Here is a 19629-nt window from a genome sequence, read left to right as displayed (position 1 = left end):
TCCAGAAGGACAGGCAATTAAAGCAAAAATAGACAAATAGGATTACATCAAGCTAAGAAGCTTCTGAACAGCAAGAGAAACACTCAACAAAGTGAAAAGGCGACTGAAACCATGGCTGAAGATATTTTCAAGCTACGCATCTGATAAAGAATTAACAATTAGGATAACGTAAGAAACCCAAGAACCTCAACAACTTCAGTCCAGCTAACAAATAGGCGAAAGACATGGATGGGTATTTTTCAAAGGAAAAAATGCAAATAATCACTAGGTACCCGAAAAAATGTTCAGGATCAGTAGCCACTAAGAAAATGCAAATTAAGTCCACAGTAGGGCTTCATTTCACCCCATTTAGAACGGCTAGTATTCAAAAATCAGAAAATAAAAACGACTGATGAGGATGTGGAGGAAAAGTTGCCCTAATGCACTCTTGGTGGGAATGTACATTAATAGAGTCAGCGTAGAAGACAGGCTGGAGATTTTTAAGAAATCTGAAAATAGATCTACCTTATGATCCAGCCATCCCACTCCTGGGAACTCACCCAAATGAAATGAAATCAACACAGGAGAGAGTTATTTGCACTCCCATATTTGCAGCATCTCAATTCACAATAGCTAAGATATGGAATGAACCCAGAAAAATCCAACTGATGACTGGATAAGGAAAATGTGGCACATATACACTATGGACTACTGCTCAGACGTAAAAAAACAATGCAGTCCTGTCTTGGCAATAAAAGGATGCAAACTTGAGATCATTAGACTTTGCGAAATGAGGTATACCCCAAATAGAAAAATATCATATGTTCTCTAATTGGGTGTAGTAACATGCAGAGCCCAAAAAGCAAACAAATGAGAAAGTTAATATATACTGAGCTGAAGAGACAACTTGTGGTTTGATACTTGTCTATAACCCTTGTCTATACCTCTGTGGGACAGTGGTCCATCCACCTTTTACTTGTAGAGCTCTTTGTTTAGAGGAGCACCAAGCATGTGACTGTGCTGTCAAGTGGAGCTATATTATTACAAAAAATAAAAAGGAGAAAAAGGAAATGAAGGAGGAGGCAGGGAGGGAGACAAGCAGCATTGGATTCTTGGAATTGCACGTATGAAATTCATGAAATTTGTTGTTTATTAATAAGTAAAAGCATAAAAATTATTTGGATAGCAGAGGCAGAGTGAAAATAAAAAGGAGAGATGGACACAGATATCTATCATTTACTGGATCACATTTTCCATGCCCACAACATCCAGGATGAGGCCAGGCAAGACAGAAGCCTGACAATCTAGCATCTCTCCCATGGGTAGCTGAAACTCAGTCACTTGGGCTTTCATTTGCTGCCTCCCAGAGTGCACAACAGCAAGACGCTATGGTTACGTGAGCAGCCCTGGGACTCAAACACAGGCACTCATATGGAAAGTGGGCACCCCAAGCAGAGCCTTAACCAGCACATGCAAGTCCCACCTCTTACACTTTACATCCACTTTGCCTCGGCCTTTTGGAAGTACCACTGGTACAGATGCAGTATGGGTGGCTGTTCTAGCAATAGCCTCAGGGTTTTCCAAGATATGCTTACCTTATCTGAGGTCAGGTCAACTTTTCCATTCAATCCTGAGTCATCTGAGAGGGGCACATTGAAATTGTAGCCAATGAACATCAGACAAGGTATCTTTTTTGTTGGAAAGAAAAAGTATGTGTGTGTACATATGTAAATATAGGTATAGTGGAGATGTGTGCCTCTATTGATAGAAAATAAAAACTAATTGTTTCTGTATTGCCTGTGTTTAGTAGCAAGGTATCAGGACTGTGGTATAAGTTAAGGCTTGTTTCACAACTTACAATGAAAGCTTGCTTTCTATTTATACCAGGCATAATTTTCCAACGTACATACATGTCTACATGTAAACAGAGAGGAATTGAAGGATTCCTCTTGAAGAGTCATCTTGAGCCAATTTCATGCAGTGTGGCAGATGAAATGTTCACAGACAACCTTTCCAAGAGCCCACATGGATGGAAAACATTGCAGAAAACCAAAGAGGAAAACACTGTATGCTTAAATACTTGGTTGAGTGGGTGGAAAAGTAAGACTCGCTGAAGGCAAGAAACAGGAAAACCAGAAGAAATGAGGAATACGGAAAGACCCTGAGCTAAACCTTGCCAGGGCACACATAATGGACCAAGTGAGATAGAGCTTCAGGCTGAACAGGGTGGAAGCTCAAAAATGATTCTGTTGGAAAAAGAATCAGTAAATAGAAATAGCAAACTGAAGAAATTACAGCTCAAAGATGGAAATGATAGACTGTGAAAGAGATGGTAATAAGACAGGTAAGAAGGTCCTACATATATGCAATCAATTTATGAGGCAAATAATAAAGAACAGGTGAGTGCAACAATGTTCAAAGAGATGATGGTTGAGATTTTTCAGTGACAAAACACATATTCATGTACTCATGAACCCCATGTTATGCTAAGTACACAATAAAAAGAGGCTCAGAGGAAGTAGATTATAGTGAAGATGCTGAGTACCAGAGATGGATTCCATGTTAAAAACATTTCAAGTGACGGACTGAGTCGAGCACTGTGCTTGCTAATACATATAGGAACCTGATCTGGGAACACCTCAAAGTCTCTTTGGGGATCCCTTCAATCAAAATGGAGGAAACAGAACATTAACCAAGAAAAGATGGAAGATGGAGTAGATCAACCAACCACCTCAGCTATATGTTGACAGCGAAACACTGGGCAAGGGGAGACTCTATGATGAACTATGTCAATCAGTGGACTCTGCACTTGCCTCATTGTACCTGGATTGCTGCTGATGGTATGTTGGAGCTTTTGACGGAGCGGGATGATACTCTGCTGGCTCTGCCTTCAGACCAGAGGGGGTCTCCCTGAGAAGGTGTTGAACTTGACTGGACAATGGGACGCTGGACTATATGTTTGTTATATGCTGGCAATGAGGGAATCCCAAATGAACTTGAGCTGTGGTTATGCAACGGGGTGGAGGAATCCACCATGGGGGGAGGGTTTCAGGAGGGGTGGGAAAAATCCCGGTACCTATGAAACTGTCACGTAATACAATGTAATTAATGTATAAATTAATTCAAAAAATGCAATAAAATATTTTTAAAAAAAGCATTTCAAGATGCAGGCATTTAGCACAGCAGTTAAGACAGCCCAGGAACACCAGCTCCACTCCACATTAGCCTTTCTTAGTCCAGGTTTCACTTTTGTTCCCGACTTCAGCTTCCTGCTAAAGCATACCCTACAAGATAGCCTGCAATGACTGAAGCTTTTGTGTCCCTGCAACCTATGGCAGACACAGAGAAAATGTTCTGTGCTCTTGGCTTTGGGTTGGCTGCTGCAAGCCTTGGGAGTAAACCAGTAGATAAAAGAGTTTTCTTTGTCCCCTCTGCCTTTTAAATAAAATGAAAACAAATAAAACATATAGATAGATGAATAAATAAAAGCATCCAGAAAGAAAAGATGAATTTCATTAGAGAGTAGTTCCAACAGCAACAATGTATATCAGATGAAAATGGAATTATTTTGAATGGGCTTAGGAAAAAATAACTTGTAAAAGAATGACTCACTTAAATGAATAATTTCTAGTAACTTACTTATTTTATGGAGGAAGGAATAAATATATTTCCAGACAAATAAAAGCTAAACATTTAGAACAACATGGACCCTTACCAAATAAATTTCAAATGATATAATTCAGAAAAAAAAGATAATCATTCCATAATGAAGAACTAAGATCCCAGAGAGAATGGTACACAAGGAAAATGGCAAATAAAAAGGTAGACATTTATGTTTTACAACAACAAAATAATGTCACTTAGCGGGAAAATAGCATGTTGCTTAAATGATGAGTGATTGCAGTTGAATGATTCTAGGATCCTTGCATTAAGAATGGCAAAAATATTTACTAGGTATATATATTTTAATGTTGCATATTAAATTTCGTTATGAACATTAATAAAACTATATCTCTGTATATCTATATCTATCCCTATATCTATTTATTTGTCTCACCATGTGTCTCAAAAGATAAAAGAAGCAGCCAATGAAGTAAATGGAAAAATAGAAAGATGGAAAAGTCTAATCAATAAAAAAATCACAGAAACATTAGTATTCGTGACCAAAAGAAGTAGTGCGAGCATTTTAGTGAACACAATCAAAGCAAATAAACCGTATTCCATTTAAAAGAGAATGCCAAATTAGGTAATAATTAAAGGCAGGCACATGATTTTTCAATATGACACATCTATATTCTGAAAGATGGAAGATAACAGGTGAAGAAAACTATAAATGCAATACTAACATAAAATCTATAAATGGGAATATCAGATAAAACAGTCCTTAAAGCCAAAATTGTTGGTCAAATTACTAGATAAAAGCAACTCTCTACATGTTGATACAGGATTCAAGAAGATTGAAAAATTTAAATGCATGTATTATGATAGCTTCAAAGTATATTTTAAAAAAAAACCTCTGAAATATGCACCAGAAGAAACTGAAATCTTACTACAATATATTTAAACACACTTATCTAATGAATTAAATCAAGGAGCCAATCAATTGTATTCGCCTATCCAAGTACTAACCAGGCCCGACCCTGCTTAGCATCTGAGATCAGAAGCGAACGAGTGTGTCTAGCATGGTATGACCATACAAATAATCATATTCCAATGGGACATTTATATAATAACTACACAACACAAAGTTTTTAGAAATTTGAGACACATTTATAAAAATGTATACATTTATGAAACTTGAATATATGTGAGTTTTATATTTGTATAGGTGGGATATACTTAGTATGTGTTAACAATTGTAGAACTAATCATACTTAGGATAACTAGGCTGTAAGTATTCTATATCAGAGAAAGTAATACCAAATACGTTGCTTTAAATTAAAACGAAACCACCTAAGATCTCATGGGAAATGGTAATGTCAAGATTTAATGGGCCCACAGAGTTTAGTGCTCACGCGAAGATGCGTTACCTCTTTGGCCAGCATCTAGAAGCACTCCTCTATTTTGTCAGGACAATCAGAAAATCCCTAAAGATGGTCAAGTGCTGGTCTTGCTACCAACTCAGCTTCTAGCACAACTGCCTTTACCCTGATGTTCCTGCTTCCTCATTTCTATTGACTTCTTTGTTCTGCCACAACTACAGTCTGTTTTTCTCTGCATAGCATTTTGTAATATTTCTGTTAAGTTTAGATATTTCATCAACATATCCTGTAAAATTATTTATTTATTTTTAAAGATATATTTATTTTTATTGGAAAGGCAGAAATACAGAGCAGAGATACAGAGAGAAAGATCTTCTGTCCACTGATTTGGCACAGGGTCCCAAGGCTTTGGGCCATCCCAGGAAACAGGCAGGAAGCTGGATGGGAAGTGGAGCAGCTGGGATTAGAATCAGTACCCATATGGGATCCCGGTACGTGCAAGCGGATGACTTTAACTACTAGGCTACCATACCAGACCTAGGATTATTATTTATTAAGTAGTAAAATGATGATTAGGGTTTTATGGCTTTATTTTTAAAAAAAGCTTTATTTATTTTTTTTATTGGAAAGGCAGATATACATAAAGGAGGAGAGACAGAGAGAAAGATCTTCCATCCAATGGTTCACTCCCCAAGTGATGGCAATGGCTGGAGCTGAGCCAATCAGAAGCCAGGAGCTAGGAGCTCTTCCGGGTCTCCCACACAGATGCAGGGTCCCAAAGCCTTTGGCCATCCTCAACTGCTTTCCCAGGCCGCAAGCAGGCAGCTGGGTGGGAAGCAGGGCTGCTGGGATTAGAACTGGTACCCATATGGGATCCTGGCGCGTGCAAGGCGAGACCCTTAACCGCTATGCTATTGTGCTGGGCTCTTATGGCTTTATTTTTTAAAATGCAAGGTAGGATCCAGTGCGGTAGCCTGGTGGCTAAAGTCTTCACCTTGCAGGCATCAGGATTCAGTATGGGTGCCAATTTGCAACCCGGCTGTTTCACTTCCCTTCTAGCTCTCTACTTGTGGCCTGAGAAAGCAGTATAGAATGCCCCAAAGCCTTGGGCCTCCACATTCATGTGGGAGACCTGAAGGAGGCTCCAAGCTCCTGGCTTTGTATTAGCTCAGCTCTGGCCACGGTGGCCATTTGGGGAGTGAACCAGCAGATGGAAGATCATTCTCCTGTCTCTCACTTCCTCTGCGAATCTGATTTTCCAATAAAAAAAATAAATAAAACTTATTTAAAAAATCTGAGGTAGAAGTAATTGTAGGGGCTGGCAGATTGGGCTACTCTCTGTCATGCTGGCATGCCATATTTAGAACACCATTCAAGTCTTGGCTGTCCCCTTTCTGATCTAACTTCCTGTTAACGCACGTGGGAGAGCAGCAGCAGATGATCCAAGTTCTTGGACCTCTGAGACTCTCATAGGAAACTCTGGAATTTCTGGTTCCTGGTTTCAGCCTGGCCAGGCCCAGATCTTGCAGCCATTTGGCGAGTAAAACCAGCCAATGAAAAAAATCTCTGTCTCTCTCCTTATCTATTATTTTGCCTTTCAAATAAATATTTTAAAACAGAGAAGTAACATGGTGTTCATCTCACTGATATGGTGTTAATCCTCTAACAGATTTAGTGTAAAGGCGTGTGGCTAGCCTTACAACATGGTTACACTTGCTATCTTCTACTCATACGGTCATTTGTACTCATACACCACCAAACAAATGCTACATGTACTATTACCTTTTTTATAATTGCATTTCCCCATATTCAGATTTTTCCAGCCACAAAAGGTGACAAAAATGTGAACCTCTGTATTTGTGGGTTTCTTCTCGAGACAAAATCCTTGACTTTATATTTGCAAGTAAATTTATATCCAATCACTAGCAAACACCCAGTGTAATTGGTAGTTACCTGGATAGCAGGTCCTTGACACACAGAAGTGGAGTAGACAGTGGCAAACTGCTAAATAAAGTTATGGAGGATTAAGTAAATGAAAGAAAATGACTTATGCAAAATACCAAGGGTACTTTTGATCTATCTGGGACATAAAAATAGCAGGGCTGTTTTTTTATTATTGTTAATAGTAGACATATATAAATACTCTCTTGCAGATAGGCCAATGGGTTTCTCTAGGTGATCTGTATCCCATTGTTCTGATTACTGATGCTTCTTTAATTTGATTCACACATTAATCACACAATTGTGTGCTTACCTATCAAGATGTGACATAACCGTCTTTGAGATGTCTGCACCTGCTTCTTGCAGTATTCGGATAATCTGAAAGGGAGCACTTGGATTCCGTCCAGGATGGATAATGACAGGACAGCCAAGCTGAGCTTGGGCCTGAGCTGTCGCCTGAAGGACCTTTCTCTCACTCTCCGTCAAAGGCCAGGAACAACCAATTTCTCCAATGACACCGCACTTAATGCTGGTTCCATCAGCTCCACGTAGAATTTCATTAATCAGGACATCAGTAAGCTAAGGAAACATGAAAATGAACACAGTTTTTGGATTGTAGGATTTATCAAAACAGATCCTCCATAGCGTACGAGTGTATCTACTTACTTATCACGCAGTCTTTTAAAAACATACTCAACATTCATTTAATGTTCAATGGCCAATAACATAGGCATTTTGCTGGTAAAATAGCAAATTTAAGAAGGCATTATAAGTCTGAGATTTTGTGATGCCTTACTGTGGTTATTTAACAAGAAATTCACAGCTTTAGGGAGCTGTGAGGATAAAGTGACAATGAAAATACATTCAAACTGGAACAAAAATAACCAACGATTTAATCTGAGGAGTGGCATCTGAAATACAGTGACATTGAATCCAGTAAGTGTTCATCTGTCTTGTTTATTTAGTCCTTTATCCTGTACAACACAGAAACTTCACAGCAATTCTAAAATTATGTATCATTGTTCACATGTAATGTTTATGGCCTAAAGTGGCTGGATGAATGTATAATCCTGGTCATTAGTAGTGTTAATCTTCAATTAACACAAAAGATATTTTTAAAAGAAAGCCTTCATTGGAAAATCATGCTGATAAGTTTTGGAAACACCAAGTGTTTTGAGGATTAACTGATTTTTTGCAAAGACTGCCACGGACATAAGTCTATCAAACAAGCAACAGAAGCTACACATGAATATACACAACTCTACGGAAATAGGCATAAACATGTACACATGTGTTTTGAGAGCTCGTGCATGCGCAAAAATGCTTTGCCGCTTCTTCTTTGTTTTGTGTTCCTGGTAGGCTTACTTCGTTCTGCCCATTCTTGCTGAAGATCATAGTATGACAAAAACAGGGGATTGGGTTTTGCTCCACCCCTCTTGTTTTGTAAAAAAGACAAGGAAACGTACTTGCAAATGTGCCAAGTACCAGCCTGCCATCCTATGGTGAATTATTGCTGTATATAATAAAATCTTGGTGGAGGAGGTAGCAAATTGAGGTTGTGAAATTGTGGCTTATAATGGATAAGTGAGGTTTACAGATTGTGTTGCCACTACTGAGTCCTGGTCCTATATACGCCAAATGAGTTTTTAATACTATGGATTTTTCATTGACCAGTGCTTTAAGATCTTCTTCCTCAACATTCTTTTCTTGATGAAATGTTACTAATCTGGGTCCCATTGGCAGATGCGCTTGTGAGCCAATTTCTGTAGCACATGCAGCTACATCAGAGTTACCAGCATAACTAAGTTTCTGGTTACTGAAATTAAGCACAAACAACACTGTGAGAGAGCATAAGACTTTTTACCTGCTCCACCGACATGGCTCTGGTCTCCGGAGAGTGAGTGGCATCTATATAAAACCCGGCTCCAGCGATGATGTGGACGCAGGTTTCTTCCGCCAGCCACCTGAGTGCCTGCACATTGCGGCTGATGCCACAAGTTGTATTCTCCACCATGGCCCCTCCACCATGGGCTTTGAAATACAGCAGTTCTTCCCTTACAGCTTCCATCTCCTGGTTCAACTGAAGGTTCTCTTTATGAGAATAAGGGTTTTTCTGAAGCCAGAATAAGTTTTTCATGATGATGGGTTCCTTAGAGATAACTTCATGGCATGTAAGAGGTGGGCAATAAGCGCAGTCAAAGGTCATGCTCAAATGTTCGTGGGTCAGGGTGCGGCCCAGTTTGCTTGGTTCTATAAGGCCCAGAACTGTTTGGACTTTCCCACTTAGGGAAGACATTTCTGACAGTGTCTCCGGCGGATATTCTAAAACAGAGTGTTTTCTGGAAAAAAAAAAAAAAACAAACTACAATCATAAAAGAAAGAATTTTAATTTTGTTCATATATACAAGAGCAAAGTGGTTGGGATGAAGGGAAAGAGACAGAAAAAGAAGCTCCCATCTGCTGGCTCATTCCTCAAATGCCTACAAGGACTGAGCCAGGGCTAGGCCGAAGCTGGGAGTCAGGATGCAATCCAGATTTTCCACCTGGGTGGCAAGCACTCAATTACCAGAGCCAGCCTCATTGTCTTCCAGGGTCTCCATCAGCAGGAGGCTGGAACCTGGAGCCTGGAGCCTGGAGCTGGAGCCTGGAGCCTGGAGCCTGGAGCCTGGAGCCAAGCTTGGATTCAGATTCCCAATGTGGGATGTGGCAGTCTAACTGCTAGGCTCACCTCTACTTCTACAATTAGAAAATTTAGCACACACATTAATTTTGTCTACATCGGGGGAGGAAGGTTGTGAAATATACTTGTGCAATAAAGTGAATCTGTCAAACTAGAGACACTTCCCCATCATCCTGCCAAAGATCAAGTCTGTCTTCATCTTAGCTCCAGGTGACATGGCCGGTATTAAATGTTCCCCACTCCTCCCACAGAGATGTCTCCACCAGATTTAGTCCTAATCTCATCTACTGGAAGTGTTTCTTACATTAGGTTCACATTTTTCTTCCACTTCATTGGCTCTCATTGTACAGCTATAGTTTCTTGGATAATTTAACAATAATTTTATCTTTAAGATTACCCATAGAAGATTCTTTACATCAAAACCAGCCATATATCAGTATTGTTTCATTTGTATTTTTCAGATTAATTAAGTGGACTGAGGCTACTGATGGTTTCACTTCCACTTTCTGTTGAAGGCCACTGAATGCCAGGCATTCGGGCCGTACAGAAAATGACAGGACATTTCTGATGTGTTGGATCTTGTAGATCATGAACCAGAATGCAACTTGAGGTGGGGGGTTATGAGCAGGTTTTAAAAAAATAACCCTCGGGGAGCAATAATGCGAAAAAAAAATGACTCCCCTTCCAGGGTTGATTGATTTTAATTTCTCGGGCACATCATCCAAAGGGTTTAAAAGCAAAATTCTTAGGCATAATGAAAGTCACTGATTTATTGAAACCGAAATCTGCTGTCTGTAAAAGGAGCAAAGACCTCTTTCTCCTCTTGCTTTCATCTTGGTATTCATTGTTTCTAACAGTGATGGCAAGAACTCCAATTTCAGTGATTTCATTTGAAAGCATATTTTCTCAATGAAGGGATATGGTTTATAGCGGAAAAGACACTGCTAAGAAGGGTACAGATGAATATCTACATGAAATTCACAGTAGGGTGGGCAGCTTCCTGCAGAGCATGGAGCAGGCCCTTTTAGGATGGTGGGAAAGCTCCACCAGGGGACTGAGGGCATGACAAACCATTGCTGTAAAAGACACTCTGAGGTCGTTCCTTTTCTCCACATCTCTTTGAAGGCCTTCTCTGACTTTCTGAGCATCAGTTTTTTTCATCTGTGTATTGGAAGAAACTTGCATGTTTCCCAGGCTGTCTTAAGAATTTAAAGGGGCTGGTGTTGTGGCATAGCCACCACTTGTAACGTTGGCATCCCTTTTGAGTGTCAGTCGGAGTCCCAGCTGCTTCTCTTGGCTTCACCTCCTTGCTAGTACACCTGGGAAGGCAGTGGAATATGTTCCAAATGCTTAGGGCCCTGTCATCCACGTGGAGACCTGTATGAAGCTTCTGGCTCCCAGCTTTAGCCTGGCCTGTCTGGGGAGTGAACCAGCATATGGAAAATTTCTTTCTCTCTGTTTCTTCTTCTCTGTGACCCTGGCTTTCAGATAAAGAAATACATCTCTTTTTTTTCTTTTTATTGATTGCACTGCATTATGTGGCACAGATTTATAGGCACTGGGATTCCCCCCACCCCTTCCCAAACCCTCCCCCCATGGTGGATTCCTCCACCTTGTTGCATTACCCAAGTTCAAATTCAGTTGAGATTCTTTCATTGCAAGCATTTACCAAGCATAAAGTCCAGCATCTTATTGTCCAGATAAGTTCAACGGTTTCTTGGGGAGACCATCTCTGGTCTGAAGGTAGAGCCGGCAGAGTATCATCCCGATCAATTAAAAGCCCCAACATGACATTGGTAACAATTTATAATGTTATGGAACTAATTGACATGGTATTGAATAACAACTTTCTAAAAACAATTTAATGAAAGGAGGTTCACAGAAAAATACTTGTGCAATGACTTGCATATAGTTCATTTTCAGTAGCTAGTAGCTTTGTTATGTGAGTTTTCAGAACTCTCATGTATTTTCTAGGCTATCCATTTGTAAAGGAAATTGGCTGATTAGATGGGAGATGATTTGGGGGAGCAATGTCATGGGCACCACACATGCATAGTAGAGAATGAGAGCCAAGTTAGAGGTGGGAGGAAATAGAGTCATAGACCAATTTATGTCCTGTCCCTGCAACTATCTGGAACCCAGGTATTGTACTTCATTAGTCCACAGCACATAAGTGATTGAGTCAGACCTTTTGACTGAGAGCTTTGGGCCTCGCAGCAAACAATACTGTTAAATTTTGTTAGGTAGTACTAATTGGCAAGCCACGCATGCAACAGCCAGGCAGTTCTCAGGACAGCCATGAGAGAGGAAGATGGATCTGAAGGCAGAATCACACAATGCCACGGTCACAACACAGAGCAGTGCTTTCCATTGATGGTACCTGGGAACTCGCTGTTCAATGCCTTATTCCAATGCTTCTGAGAACAAGGAATGCAGATCTGGTTCCTTCAGGTGATGAAATCGCTGCACCATCAATAATAGATTCACCCTTCCTTCTGGGTTACTTTGTTCTTTCCTTCCTTCCGGCTGATGATTTTACAGACGTACTCCAGAGTCACAGAGGGGCAGAACTGGGATGCACTGATAAAACACCATCGCTTTTACTACAAAAGTACCAAGCTACATATTCAATTGATGTCTATTTGAAAGAGCAATGTTGGTATGCTTCAAGTTCACAAGCTGTGAGACTTTGTAAAAAAAGAAAAAGAAAGAAAAAAGAAATCACTTAAGAAATGTCATCCCTTCTGGGAAATTCCTGTAAAGCTCTCAGGCGAGCTGGTTGGCACTTCCTATGATCGCACACAGTGTAAGTCACACTCAAAGGATAAGAAAAGATCAGAGGCAACACTGCACTCAGCTGGAGCATGTCTGTGAGTGTGGACTCTGGAACTTGCAGTTACTATGTAGCTAGGGAGCCTCTTTTGGCCTGCATTGAGATTGAAAGCTGATCCCTTTTCTATACACGGGCCAGGGGTCATTTGTGGTCTCCCACTGGAGCAAGAACAAAGAGGAAAGTAAAGAACAAGGCACAGGCAGTGGGGCCCACCAACAAAAATGCAGGCTTCAGGAAGCTCTGGTCTGGAAAGCTTTGGCATTGGGCAGATCTGCACAGAAACTAGTGTGACAAGGATAGCTGGGGGTGGGGGGTGGCTATCAGTGCATTTTCTGAATATTCTGCTCTACTTTAAATGCGAAATCCAAACAGTATGAGAGACTGAGGCTACAGAGCTATCGCTATTACAGCCTGGCAAAAGGAACACCTCGAACAAACATACCAAACACAGACACCAAAAAATTAAAGGCATAAGTGGATAGAATAAAAGAAGAGTGCTGCGAAACAGCTGGCATAGAAGAAGGAAGATTTGTTTATTTTCCTATCCTAAATTTTATGTATTTATCCTAGAGGTAGTACAAACATATTGGGTGGGGGGTGGGGAAAAGAGAGAGATTTTCTCATCAGCTGATTCACTTCCCAAATAAGCCAGCAATGGACAAGTCTGGGCTGGCACTCATCAACTCCATTCAGATTTCTCATGCCAGTGGCAGGATCCCAACTTCTTGAGCCATCACCTGCTTCCTCCCAGGGTCTGCACTGGCAGAAAGATGGAATCAGGAACCAGAGTAGGGAACTGAACCTAGATATTCTGATAGGGTTATGAGTGTCTCAACAAAGAGGCTATACTATCGCTCTATTTTAAAACATGTATAAATAACTTTCACAAATATTTTAGACAATGTGTCTCATTATTGGAGACTTCAAGCGTAGGCAGATTTGGAGACAATTTTTGTTTGAATATTGTTTTCAGAGGCATTTCACAATTCAGAGGGAAGGAATTCCACAATCATTTTGTATGTGAATGAATATGATTCCTTTGAAGTGCAGTAAGCTATCTTCCCTGGTTCAGAGACTAACACCCTTCTCCCACACCCCTGCCTTTGCCTCTGCCACCCCTGGCTCCAGACCCAGTTGAAGCTACTGCTAGTCTTGTGATTTTGAATGCAGTAGTCAAATTGCCAGATGAATTTCTTGTGAACTGATTTTCAGTTCTCTTCCCCAATTTCTCCTATAGCTGTGAGGAGTCTAATCTTTTCACAAATCCCTTAGTCCATGTCACTCCTAGTGGTTTTGTGTCTTTGAGCAAACGCTAGCTGATTAAAAAAACAAGGTGGGAAGGCATTTCAGGTTTTGTGCAAGAGAAGAAATGTGGTGAGCAGCCTGGCAACCAAAGGAAGGTGCAGAGCATGTGAGAAGAGACCGTCACTGTCACAAAGACTGAGAGGAAAATCAGGCAGTGGTGGGCCTGAGATGACATCAGTGGAGCTGGCGCCATGGCAGAAGCAGGAAGAAGTTAGAACAGATGGAACTTTCTAACTGGACTTGCTGGAACAACAAACACATCTTCCAAATAAATGACTCACATAGATCAGCACATCTATGTTTTTAAAATATGTTACATCACACAGCGCAGCAACATTTTAACACTGCACTTAATGCTGACATTGAATTTGTGACAAAAATACTTGAAAATGGCATAATATTTTTTACAGCTTGTTTGAATACTTCCACCATGTGCCAGTTCAAATATGTGATGCGCCTTCTCTGCAGTGGCGTGGTTTAGCTCACTGCACAAAGCAACAACTCCGGGAATCTCCCAGGGTGCACAGCCACCATTTTTCCGCTTGCCCAGACAGTCATGGAGAAACACTTGTACCACATGGGGATTCTCAACTTTTAATATTAATATTAAATACTGTAAAAAAATCAATAGCCTTGCCTGAATAAAGAGAGATTCAACTACTTCAGGACACAGAGCAATAATGGGAGCTAGCAAGTCCTTCAAATAATGACATAAATAAAATAAAACTGTCCAGAGACACCAGTGAGTCGCTTGCACTTAGGATTCATAGGAAAATGGTGGTGTTTATTCCCAGTGTTCCTCCACATTTGGTGAACAAACAGGACAGACCACCTGAGGATAGTTCCATATTCCTAACAACAAATATGAAGACTGGCAGAATGTACCAGAAGTGACACATCTTGAAAAAAAAGTCTGTCGGGAAGGGATCCCTTCTTCCTATGCTACAGTTCTTGATGCACGCCGATCCTTGTCTAACTCATCTGAGCAATTATTAATGCTCATAAACACTTCAGGATGCTTGACTGAAGGAGTCCAGCCAGGAGCTCAACTGACTCTTCAGTTCAAACACTGACCATTTGGTTAACTCTTCAAGCCATAATATATTTTACGTACTTTCGCTTCTTGAATATTTTTGGAAAATAAGTCATTGATTTTTATTTGAAAGGCCAAGAATCAGTGGGAGAGGGAGAGATCTTTTATCCCCTGGTTCACTCCCCGAGAGTGCCTGCAATAGCCAGGGCTGGACCAGGTTAAAGTCAGAAGTGCATGACTCAATACAGGTCTCCCATGAGTGCAACAAGGATCCAACACTTGAGCCATCACTTACTGCCTCCCAGGCTGTGCATTAGTGGGAGACTGGAATGGAGAGTATAGTGGGGACTCAAATCCAGGCACTCGAACGTGGGGGCAGGCGTCCAAAAGTATCCTTAACTACTGTGCTTGCATTTACCTGTTTAGTCATGTAAGTGAAATCAGTTTCTGGCTTAAGACAAAACAAAACCAAAACTGGGATGAAAAAAGGCAATGAAAAGAGAGAGGAGTGGGAGTAAGAAAATAATATCTTCACTCAGATAAAAATTCAGCATCACTCTCTACTTATTGTGGTTAAATCCCACAGCTGGGACATGTGCAATATCATTGCCAAAACATTGTCTAAATAATTGACCTTTATGCTTTTCTTAATTGGAAAAACAGGTCTCATCTCAGTTCTTCCCATTCTCAGAAGAAATTTCTACACTGAATGGCATGAGAGTGTTGGATAGAAGTGTTTTGAATTCACTGCTAACATTGCTCAGGTAGTCCTGAGAGTAAAACATACCAAGTTACTGGATACAGCAGTATAATTTCTTGTTTTTTTTTTTTTCATAAAGCATTCTCACACTGACATCAGTTCTCAGCCTTTTAAAAAGGATTTTTATTTTCTGTTCCCTGGGTTCCTACAAATAGGTTGTCTCTTGAAAATAGCAATATTTGCACCAAGTTGTAGAGCTGGTCTTTTCAAATTTTCATCATTAAAGAGCTTAAAATTTTTGTAACTTTTTAAAAAATTGCTATTTTTTAAAAGAGTTACATAGAAAGAGAGGATTATATATATGTGTGTATATGTATATGAATGTGTGTCTATACACACACACACATGGAGAGAGAGAGAGAGAAAGAGAGAGAACCTTCCATTTGCTGATTTACTCCTAAGATGGCCACAATTCTTAGGGTTGGGCCAAACTGAAGCCAAGATCTAGGAATTTCATCCAGGTCTCCAACATGAGTGGCAAGGGCCCAAACCCGTGGGTCATCTTCTTCTGCTTTTCCTAGGCCATTGGTAGAGAACTAGATTGGAAATGGGACAGCCAGGACATGGACTGACACCCATATGGGCTGCTGGTGCTGAAGGCAGATACTTTACCTATTATGCCACAATATCGACCCCCAAAATTTGTATTACTTTTAATTCCTTCGTAACAGAAATTAGTTTTCAGCATGTGGAATATGTATCGTCTTCACACACCTGCACTTAGAAGATTGCTTTTGAGGTTACATCTAATTGGAAGAACAATGGGTTTGTGGCATAACAGGTTAAGATTCTTCCCATAGTCCTAGCTCCACCCTCTCGCTAAACCTTGCAGCAGGCCGAGTCTGGGAGGGGTCCGGGTCTTGGGGTTGGAGGCGGCTTTCAGCTCCCTACAGTGTGGCGGCTGTGGGGGTGCCCCTGCAGGGCTGGATCCAATGCTGGGGACTCAAGCCAAAGCCACTGCTGAAAGGCAGTGACTGAGTCCTTGGCTTTTGGACGGCAAGTACAGCAAATGGTGCCAGACTCTGCCTGCTGCACCCCTAGTGGCAAGCTCTAGGGTTTTTAGGATATGAGATTGTTTAGCTACACCCATGAATAAGGCCAGTTTTAGTGTAAGTGAGAGATGAATTCTGGGTGACTCCCAGTAACAGGGTCATGAAACTTTCAGGCAAATGTAGGGACTGAGACCTGATGGTTTGGAGGGGAGCGTCCATAGGATCTATTTGGGCCAGACTGATTCATCAGCCAAATTAGGAATCCTGAGATGGGCTGTTAGCATAGAGCATCACTGACTGCCACACACCAGTCCACACCAAAGCTATGGATGGGGGTCTGTTTGGCAGGGCTAGGTACCATTACTTGACTGGGTGATGGAATAGTGGTCACATTCGGCAGGGTCAGGACACTAACCAGCACGCGAGAGAACTTGGTCTGGGGGCAAACTCTGTGGGGGAAGTGTGGGCCTAACCCTGTGGAAATACAAGTCCCGCAGGTTAACTCGCAAGTTAGAGTGGCGATGGGCTAAGCTAGGAGTGACCATGGCACCTGCCATCACTTACGGGTAAAGGAACTGATGGCAATCTGGGCAGGTCAAGGCAGTAGCATGCAAATTTGCATCCTAAAATAGGATGTGGGGTGGGCCAAGCTGCAACTGGAAGGGGGCAGACCAGGCAGGGCCAAGCAAACCTTAACTCACACACACACACACACACACACAAAAAAAAAAAAAAAAGAAAGAAAAGAAAAAGAAAAGAAATTAGGATGGAGCACAGGTCATTCCGACCTAGGCTCTTACCCCAACTGGTCTTCATGAGGAAGGGATACTACGGCACAGCATCAAAGGCAAAGGCTGAGACAGGTGAGGGACTAAGCCACTGGCATGCACGCAATTAGGGTTGGGAATAAACTCTGTTGGGGAGCTGTGAGAGTACACCCTTGCTGGGTTGGGATTCCCACTGGAGGGTGTGGGGACTGGAGTGGGGGCTGCGTTCTGGTCTGATATGGCTATAATCTCCCTAGGCACAAATGTGGATTGGGACTGGGCGCACCAAGCTGGGCTAGATGCCAGCACCATCTGGCACTCTGGAGAACCTGGGTAGATATAGGATGGACTAGGCTGGGTCTCTGCCCCTTCTGAGCAATGTGTGAGCAGTGTCTGGGTATGGTCAAGTCTTGGTTGGGCTGGGGTGAAACAGCTAACGACAAGAAATGGAATGGATTGAAGGCCAGCAATAAGGGCTGGCCCATGGAACCACCACCATGTGCAAGACCTGGCATAGGGAGAGGTTCTGGAGGAGGAGCCTGGGAAACAGCCCCTACAGGTGAGTGCAAGAACCCAGACCATGCCAGAGGAAAATACTCACCATCATACATATGGCATAGGTGGGGGGTAGACCAGGCTGGACCCGTTCACATCAACGGCGGGCGAATCTGAGCGCCAGCATAGAGTATGGGTTAGGCCAGTTTTGGTCGCAACACATACCAGTACACATTAAGCAATGCCAAGGTGAGGTGAGCCGTACCAGATGTGGTTGCAGTGCCCAAACAGCAGACGTGAAAACCAGGGAGGCGGGGGAGGAGGCAAAGCCGGCAGGGGAATGTGGGCTCCCCTGCTGGACAACCACTCCCATTAGAGAGTGTGAGTTAGGATAGGGGCAGACCAGACCAGGCAGGGCTACAACACCTGTGGGCCTCATGTGAGCTAGACTGGGGAAGGGCCAGATTGGGCTGACTTTTCCTACTGGTGCAAGCAAAAATTTGAGTGGTTGAGGGTTGGTTGGACTTTGCCGCAGATTCAGATGGCAGAGGCTGGCACTGGGGGCTAATTCTGTTAAGTCAAATGCCAGAACCACCTGGAGAGTGCATAATCTGGAAGATGGAGAGGCCTAGTAGGGAGACAGTGGGCACCTCCCTCTTGGGTAACCACTCCCACTAGAGAGCACGAAAACCAGGATAGGGGCAGAGGTGGCTAGACAGAAAGGTACCTGCCAGTATGTGTGTGGGCTGGATAGTAGGTTGGTTGGGTTGAACTAGGCTTCAATGCCCATTGACAAGTACAAGAGCTAAATGGGATGTGGGACAGACTGAACAAGCCTGTGGTACATACTGGCATGCATGGGAACCAGGGAAGGGAGCAGGCCTGGTGGGGGTTCTGGGGAGTCGCCCCAACTAGGCTGCAGCTCCCACTGGTTTGTGTGAGAACTGAGCATGAAGTGGGTAGGATTGAGCTGGACTACAACACCCGTCGGTTCAAGGGGAAGACAGGGCTGGAAACAGAACTGACCCAGCAATTGCAATGACTAACATGTGCATAAGCTGATTGGGGTGACGGGCTGTGCCAGACCCTGTACTGGCAAACTCACACAAGAATCAGGTTGGGGATCATCTCAGATGAAGTTTCTTTGGAGATCCCTCCAACTGAACTGCTGATCTCAGAGCCCCAATCATGAGGAGACTATGTCAGCCAGTGGATTCTGAATAGGTTTCATCGCGATTGGAACGGTGAGATTGGCAGCAATTCAGACCTGTTGAACTATCAAAACTGCTTGATCTGGACCCTCAGAGTGTGCCTCACATTGGGGACCAGTATGGGTGGGAGACTCTGTGGGGCTTTTCCCTTTGTTTCTCCCCTGACCCCAGATGCAGGGGAAAAATGATATTAGTGTGGAAACAATGGTATTACCCACTTTCCTGTAGCCCTTGACCCTTTGTACCCTAATCAACTAAGTAAGATTATTTAAAAAAAAAAAAGAAATGAATCTGTAAAAAATGAAGGAGATTTCATCATTTTCTGTAAGAACATTTGTGTCCTGATCTTTAGAGTAAACTCTGTATAAATTAAAAAAAAAAGAGAGATTCTTCCCATAATCTCATACCAGAGCATCAGCTCCAGTCCTGGTTGGTCCATTTCTGATCCAGCTCTATCTTAGCATGCATTGGAAGGCAGAAGAAGACAGCCCAAAAACTTGGGGCGCAGTCACCCGTATGACAGATCTGTATGAAGTTCCAGGCTCCTGGCTTCAGCCTATCCATTGCAGCCACTTGGAGAGTGAACCAGATATTTAATCTTTCTCTCCCTTTCTCATAAACAAAATAAATAAATAAAAACAGAACAGCAAC

The 19629-nt window shown here is 42.2% G+C and overlaps 1 protein-coding gene across 3 annotated transcripts in view; it reads right to left on the bottom strand.

The window, feature by feature from the left end:
* The window catches only part of PTER (phosphotriesterase related), a 73699-nt gene that overhangs the window by 20966 nt on the left and 33104 nt on the right, over positions 1-19629 (bottom strand). For all 3 annotated transcript variants that reach the window (XM_058669296.1, XM_058669294.1, XM_058669295.1), the window contains 2 exons: positions 8767-9224; positions 7216-7481 (listed from right to left, as the gene is read on the bottom strand). In XM_058669296.1, the coding sequence (XP_058525279.1) occupies positions 7216-7481; positions 8767-9198 (698 nt within the window). In that variant the 5' untranslated portion in view covers positions 9199-9224. The remainder of the gene's footprint in view (positions 1-7215; positions 7482-8766; positions 9225-19629) is intronic.

This window comes from Ochotona princeps, chromosome 10 (genome assembly GCF_030435755.1).
Source record: "Ochotona princeps isolate mOchPri1 chromosome 10, mOchPri1.hap1, whole genome shotgun sequence".
NCBI classification, from domain to species: Eukaryota; Metazoa; Chordata; class Mammalia; order Lagomorpha; family Ochotonidae; genus Ochotona; species Ochotona princeps.
Note: the sequence above shows the minus strand (reverse complement) of the source record. Positions and strands in the feature narration are given on the sequence as shown.